The sequence below is a fragment of the Gymnoscopelus braueri genome (assembly GCF_963280865.1).
Source record: "Gymnoscopelus braueri genome assembly, chromosome: 12".
In the NCBI taxonomy this organism is placed as follows: domain Eukaryota; kingdom Metazoa; phylum Chordata; class Actinopteri; order Myctophiformes; family Myctophidae; genus Gymnoscopelus; species Gymnoscopelus braueri.
The window spans coordinates 24,417,129-24,425,017 of record NC_137614.1 but is presented as its reverse complement, the minus strand read 5'-3'; the positions used below and the strand labels follow the sequence as shown (position 1 = coordinate 24,425,017).

General features: G+C 39.0%; 1 protein-coding gene across 1 annotated transcript in view; it reads left to right on the top strand.

The window, feature by feature from the left end:
* fgd1 (FYVE, RhoGEF and PH domain containing 1) overlaps positions 1-7,231 on the top strand; it is a 33,732-nt gene extending 26,501 nt beyond the window's left edge. Inside the window, exons 15-18 of the mRNA XM_080445440.1 lie at positions 160-288; positions 484-642; positions 1,925-2,071; positions 2,337-7,231. Of these exons, the coding sequence (XP_080301566.1) occupies positions 160-288; positions 484-642; positions 1,925-2,071; positions 2,337-2,609 (708 nt within the window). The 3' untranslated portion in view covers positions 2,610-7,231. The remainder of the gene's footprint in view (positions 1-159; positions 289-483; positions 643-1,924; positions 2,072-2,336) is intronic.
* The last annotated feature ends 658 nt before the right edge of the window (positions 7,232-7,889 follow it).

Sequence of the window (7,889 nt, the reverse complement as noted above, 5' to 3'; positions counted from 1 at the left end):
TCTCCCCCTTTTCCCCGCCCTCCCTCTCTCTCTCTCTCTCTCTCTCTCTCTCTCTCTCTCTCAATCTCTCTCTCTCTTTCTCTCTCTTTCTCTCTCTCTCTCTCTCTCTCTCTCTCTCTCTCTCTCTCTCTCTCTCTCTCTCTCTCTCTCTCTCTGTAGAGTTGTGTAGAGTTGGGAAAGAGAGCTCCAACTCCAATCAGGGAGAAAGAAGTGACTTTGTGTATGAATTGCCAGGAACCGTTTAACTCCATTACTAAGAGACGCCATCACTGTAAGGCTTGTGGACATGTAAGTACTACTGCTACTACTACAATTACTATTAGTAATACTACAGATACTGGCCTGTGTGTGTTGTGTATATGTCATTGTTGTGTTTGTGATGGTTGATTGTTGTGTTTGTGATGGTTGTGTTGTGTGTTTCTGATGATTTTGTGGATTGTTTGTGATTGTTGTGTTGTGTGTTTCTGTTGTTATGTGTTGCAGGTGGTTTGTGGGAAGTGTTCAGAGTTCCGCGCGCGGCTGTCATACGACAATAACCGAACCAATCGTGTTTGTATCGACTGTTACACTACACTGGTTGGAGTCCCGCCCTCCCCTGCCTTACTGACCAGTAGCACACAGAGGAGGCGGTCCATACTGGAGGTTAGTGTAACCTTGTTGTGTGTATTCCTCTGTGTCTATCAGAATATTTCTAAGTAACACTCAACATAGTTTTCTTTGAGGTTTGTCCAGAACATCGCCTCATACTTGCCGACTAATCTGTTGACAGAAGCTCTGTACTCGCAAACCATTACAAGATCTGCACACTATTTTGAAGTGGAGAAAACAAGATGAGTTACAAGATCTGAGAGATCTGCACTGTGAGAGGCGGATTACAACATGTGTGCAAAATGATTTTTTAGGGTTCTAGGGTTCCTGTTCTCTCCTGTGTTTCATTGCTGTTGCTGCTAGAAGTCTTCTACCAAGTTGGACCCGGTCAGAATGGAGCTGTTGTTTTGTTACCAGACTCTAATATGCATAACAGAGACCCGGTCCGAAATGGACCAGAGGGTAATCAGACATGGTCCGAAATGAACCCAAGGACAATCAGACCTGTGTCCCAATGGACCTTAACAGATCTAGTGCTCATCCGACCAGCCGGACTCTAGGGGCAGCATGCCTGAGAATAAATGGATATATCATGCTATAGCTATAATTTAACAATTTAATATCCATATAATTACAAAATAAGTAATATGTTTCAATGCATATTTTGTTTATACAAATTATATAGACTATATATTCAGCAAGGCTTCATAAAACAATGCTGAACTCACTGTTTCATGGATGGCTTCTACCTTGTATTTCCAAAGAAATGTACTGTATGGTCCACCATAAGTCCAAAATATACAGGAACAGGAATATATAGCAATGTTTTCATCACTCCACTCTGCTCACTCAGTATCTACAATTGACGCTCACCCATGAGTCATAGCATACTGTATGAGAGAAAAGACAATCTGGTTTTTGAATATGGAAAACTTTTAAACAAAGATTAAAGACTTTAATATGAAAAAAGGAAAAGCTGATCGGATCGCCATGGGTTGGCTTACAGTTTCAGATTGGCTTACTCGAGACTTGCAGCATTTATAATAGACCTAACCCGTACACATGAGACATCAAGATTTAGGACCCGGATCGTCTTGGGTCTCAGGTTTTCCGGTTTGCATGGACCTATGAAGACCTCTAGTTGCTGACACCTGAATCGAGGTCTATCTTATCTTATAGTATCTTATTTTGGTGATTCCATGGCCTTTCCCTATCGCCTATCGCCTCAGTCAGGGAATGTATCGCCTAATCATTATACAATAATAATTTTATAATAATAATTTTTTCTCTCTTTTTATCCATGAAACCAAATCCGTGTGTGATTGTGTCTCCATAGAAACAGGCATCATTGGCAGCGGAGAACAGCGTTATGTGCAGTTTCCTGTACTACATGGAGAGAGGAGTGGGGAGGGGCTGGCAGAAAGCATGGTTCGTTATCCCAGACAGTGAACCACTCGTACTGTATGTTTATGGAGCTCCACAGGTACTTCATAATACTACATATTATGTACTACACATTATATACTCTGTATATTTATAATGTATATGCTATTTATACTATACTACTACATAATTGACACTGCAGGCAATACTACATGTGTAGTATATACACACTGTAATGTATGTATGTAATATGTAATGCTACATACGTACATATACACACCACAGATAAGAATTGTTATTATAATAATAATAATTATTATTATTATTATGTATGAATAAATATTATGATTTTTCTTTTTTTTCAGGATGTCAAAGCTCAGCGTAGTGTGCCTCTGATTGGCTGGGAGGTTTCTCTGCCAGAGTCATGTGACCGTCTGGAGCGTCGTCATGCTTTCAAGATCAGTCAGAGTCACCTGACTCTTTACTTCAGCGCTGAGGGGGAGGAGCTACAGCAACGCTGGATGGACGTCCTATCACGTGCAGGCAGGGGGGAGGAGTTACTGATCCATGGGTCAATCGCAGAGAGCCTGGAAGAGGAGGGGGAGGAGCTAGCAGCAGTAGGGGAGGAGAGCATTTGAATCTATTGGAGGAGAAAGATGATGTAGATTAATTTGTATTGGACAAGGAAAACAAGCAGCACAGAACATTTGGATGAAACATGCCGTTAAAATACACAACAAAAAATTCAAACACACCATTACTCACGTATGCCAACACACCATTGCACGCACACACACACACACACACACACACACACACACACACACACACACACACGCACACACGCACACACACACACACACACACACACACACACACACACACACACACACACACACACACACACACACACACACACACGTACACGTACACAACATCACACACACAGGTGTGTGTGTGTGTATTGATGTTGCATGCTTATTCTCAGCTTCTCTGTGATTTTAGTCCTGCTAGCGACGGGGCTCTAAGGATGGCAATGTCAGTCCAACACTTTAGTCCTAAACAAGATATCTCCAAAAAATCTACTGGCTGGAGATGGCCATGGAATTTGCTGTGTTAAACCTCTGTTGTGAGCAGTAATCATCAACACAAAAACTACCTGACAAATCTCTCTCTCTCTCTCTCTCTCTCTCTCTCTCTCTCTTTCGCCCTGGCTAAAACAGAAAACCTACATTTTGATATCAAGATATCTGTATTCAGTGTAGAATATTAATTAACTGTCTGTCCTACAGAGATAAAAAAACACTATTGGTGGAGTAGTGAAAGAAGTAACGTTAGATAGTTTATAATTTAATCAAATATATGGTATATTTATTGTTGATATGAAATCTAAATGCAAGTCATGAGCTCTGACCGTTAAAACAAAGGAAGAACTTCCTGTTGTTTGTCTGTCTGTAGCACAGTTAGGTGTTATTGATGGTAAGAAAGTAATAGCCAGCACTCCGAAGTCCTTCTGGTACTTTTAGTTCATAGATGCACGGACAGCATACACGGACGCCTTTCGGCGTGAAGCCTTCCTCAGCAGGTGTTATTGACTGAAAGAGGGGTTGTCTGTTCTAAACTGACCATGTTGGAACCAAGATGGACAGATTAATGAACAGACAAGTGGACAGATACCGGAATAGTTGTCACATCCCATTGTTGTGCTGTGGAGCAGTGGGAATGACTCACAGAAGGGTGCTAATTTGAGTCCCTCCGAAAAGAGAAAAGCAAAACCAAGAACAAGATGGAGATAGTAGAGAACATTGAAGAGCTTCCCTATTTCTTTCTCCCCTGACCCGACGTAAGCCTGCAAGGTTTTAAACGCCTGTTGAAAAGAAGCGGAGTCCAAATGTGTAGACCAACTTGGGATCTGTAAAAAAGAAGATAAAATGACTTCACCTGCACTCCTAAGATATTTTTCATATCAGTGTACCCCTTAAATTTCCCAAATGTTTGCCCTATCAATTCTGCCCTCCATAAAGCCTGAGATGGACTTTTGTATTCCCTAAACCCCTGAATATTATGGACTCAAATGTAAAGTTCCCTTTCTTACTGGCTGACTGGTGAGTTTTACTGGTTGACTGGTGTGTTCCAAGCCACGCCCTTGGTTGGGTGTTCAAGAAACATTTCCCAGCATCCCATGCTCTGGAGAGCTTGCACCATTTGTGCACAGCTTCTATGCTCTCTGGGGATGCATGGTGATCAGACGAGCAGAGATCTCATTAAGCAACCTTTTACAGTATATACACAGACCAGGAATTATGATTCAACCAAAATTGTATTTTATCTCTGATGTTTTTGAAACATTTACATTTCTTTTGGGACCGAGAGACTGCTGTTTGTATAAGTGAATGAATACAGTCCAGTCAGCACATTGCGATAGCAACCCTAGCCCTAGTAATTAAACCATTTGTAAAAAAGAAAAAAAAACTTGTTAATAGTAATAATAATACTATATAATATGAAAAGATGAATCAGTTGAAGTTCCATAACATCATAAGTCCATTTACATTGTTGCACTTTTATATTCTAGTCATTCATTTTACATTCTACTCATTTCTCTTTCTACTTCAACAGCACAGTGATGTTCAAATCCTAGGTCAGCGACATTGCAACCACAAAAGGATCTGATCCTAGATCAGTAACATTATAATGAACCTATAGTAAGGAGTACGTGGACCAGATCCTACAGTAGAAGAAGAGATAGGAGAAACGGGAGAGGTAGAAGAAGGACAGATTTGTCATTTTTTTTATCATTGTGACTCGCTCTCCCTCTCTCAGTGAAAACAGAATATTAATGTTATTATTCTATATGATATGCTGTTATTATTATTAATGTTATTCAATATGATGTATGTTTTGGCGTGGTCATTTGATGCAAGTTGGTTAATGATGAAAAAAAGAGAAATGTTTGTAAATATTATTTATTCTCACTTGGACACTCCGGTCATGTGTCTCACTGAGCTGCTAATGGCTAGAAGACTAATGTTAGTTGTTCCCATGGAGGTAGCCTATAGGTTGTTCCTCTCCTTTTGTGCAAGTTTCCGTTACATCCTACTCACTAGAGCCATACACAGTCAAGGTTAGACCATCAGAGTCTACACTGTGGCAACCATGTTGACTCCTTTATCTGTAACTGGTGGTTTTTATTACAGCTGGTCTTTATAGAATGTTGTCCATGTCACTGTGGTGATGTTATAGAGGATATTGTTCTACACACAACACAGAAACTGGAGTAACTGTGTCTATACATGTCTCTCGTCCAACTTTGACTAACTCTGCCTATTATGGTTGTAGTCTGTACTGGGTGTGTTTACAGGGTATAAACCAGGCTTGGGATGATCTGATAATAAAAGGTCTTGCGTTCAGTGGCATATGGAAGGGTCTGGACCCCTTGGAGGCACTAGAGCTGAATTCCGTTGTGCTACCCATGGACATGAATTATGAGAATATGGTGAACATTATCCAGAGAATTTTATTTAAAACTCCCAGTGATTAATGTTTTTATGTAATTTTCTCTTTTTTTCTTTTCTCTGTATTTGTGTCTGCGGCTTGGTTTGGGAACCGGGCTGAGCATGTGTTGTCCGGTTTTAACCATTTCAGACTGGTTCTGTAGTGTGCATGAAGAACAACAGTGTTATTATGGTTACGTACTCTTCAATTTCAACAATGTGCCAAAAGCCTACAAACACAACTATAACATAACAACATTTTTACATACGTGTTTTTACTTCATTCTGAATACCAACACATATCAGTTTATAACCACTTCTAACCTTATTAGTGAGAAAGAAGTCAAATAATGCTGAAATATTCTCCATAAAATTCAAACTATGAACCATATATTAGTTTCCATTTCCATTATTAACATGACCCTTTCCCTCTGGCATTTATGAAGTATAGTCTAATGATCTAATGTAATAATATAATCTGGATCGTGTGTACAATTCAGCAGCTTTCTCTTACAGTTGGAATCCGTCATTACAGTGGTGTAGTTCAAATGTTTTTATTTGTCTCACATCAGCTTTTCTAATCTGTGGTTTTTACATAATTTATCATTTTCAATCGAAAGTATGTGTTTATTACGGTTATTTTTTTCATTATTATTAATATTATTATTTTGTTTTGAACACGTTTGTTTGATCCAAATATGGGCGTGTTTCCTGAATATGCTATACTTTCCAGTGTTGATTTGAACTTGTCTGGAGTATCTGGGTTATTGATGTTATTTTGTGTTGCATAAAACTGATTTGGAGAGAAGCTGAGCCCAAACACCATTGAGGGCTGACAGGAAAACAACACGCCATTTTTAAAAGTGTAAAAATCCTTGGTTGGGTCATTTTTAAACAGTGTAAAAAGTTTGTACGATAAAACACCAGTAGTGTTAGTATGTTTATGACCATGTTACAGTGGAGACCATCATTTCCTACTTGGTACAAATATGAAGAAATGTATGTTATATGGGACAGACGTGCATGAATAATGTCAATATTAATATTAATATGTTAATATTAATATTAATATGAATGTTAATGAGGCCATCTAGTATTTGCTAGTGTTGGTACTGTACAGTATGAATGATACCGTGCTCATATGACATGGATCACAGGCAATCAGAGGATGTCATCATATAGTTGCACCATCAGACAACAGAGGAAAACGTCACCTAGGCCAGTGGTTCTCAAAGTTGGGTCCAGGAACCCTCGGGGGTTCTTGAGAGGGTCCAAGGGGTCCCCAGCAAAATTAGCTTATATAGAATCAAAATCAGTTTAACCACTTTGACGTTGTGAGCTTGTAGATCTGCTATTTTTGAAACTGGAACACATCCTTTCAGATGGGGGTCCGCAGCCAAATACATATCATTTTTGGGGTCCTTGACATGAAAATGCCCGAGAACCACTGACCTAGGCAACCAGTACCTATGTAACCCTAACCAATGGGCTGTTTACTACAGCAAACCTCACCCTGAGAGTGCTGTTCTCATGTAGACATGGAAAAGGTGGTATTTTAGACACCTTATGACTTCCTCATATATAAACAGGAAATCTGATCCGATCACAGAGTTAAGACAGCCTGTATTGAACATGATCTCTGTATCTTTTTTTTTTTGTGAATATGGGAGGTTATTATAATTTTTTATTATGGTTATTATTATTGTTTAGTGGCAGGCCACTGGTTCCATCCTATCGATGTCCATATTATGATGATGATACCCTGTACAAAAAATGTTTATGATGTAAAACATCAAATAAAAAGAACAAAATAAATTCCCCGTTCTCCATCTCTCTGTTACTTTGTCCTACAAAAAAATAGTTGTGAGTCAAACATCACAACTATCATAGTTATGAAAAGGCTAAGTTTATCTCCTGTTGTTGGTACAGAAGTACAGAAGTAGCCCATTTAAGAATCAAGAGGGTTTGTCAAGATGTGCTAACAGCATCACATCACAACAAGAACAATAATATGATATGAAAATACACTCATTCATCTGTTTTTACATCTGGAGACCCCTGTCTAGGACAGGCTTCAGACAGGCCTCCTCAGGAGACTTGGCTCAGATCAATACACTAATAATAATAATTAAATTAAAAGAAATACTAATAACGAATGAGATAAAGAGAAAGCCCCATGAGGAATTTCTTCCTTAACCTACCATTCTACATTAGACAAATCAATGTAAAACTCAGGGTCATACAAATTTGGAGCAAAGATAGGCCTACAAGATACTACACTCCTTTCCCAAGTTTGAAACTGAGGAATGTTAAAATGTCAAAATCTTTGTGCAGTCAGTTGCTGAGGGAGTTACCAATAGCCTTAGAATATTGATCACAAAAGAGTTTTATTTTTTCCTTTAAAAAAAAACCTTTATTATCCCT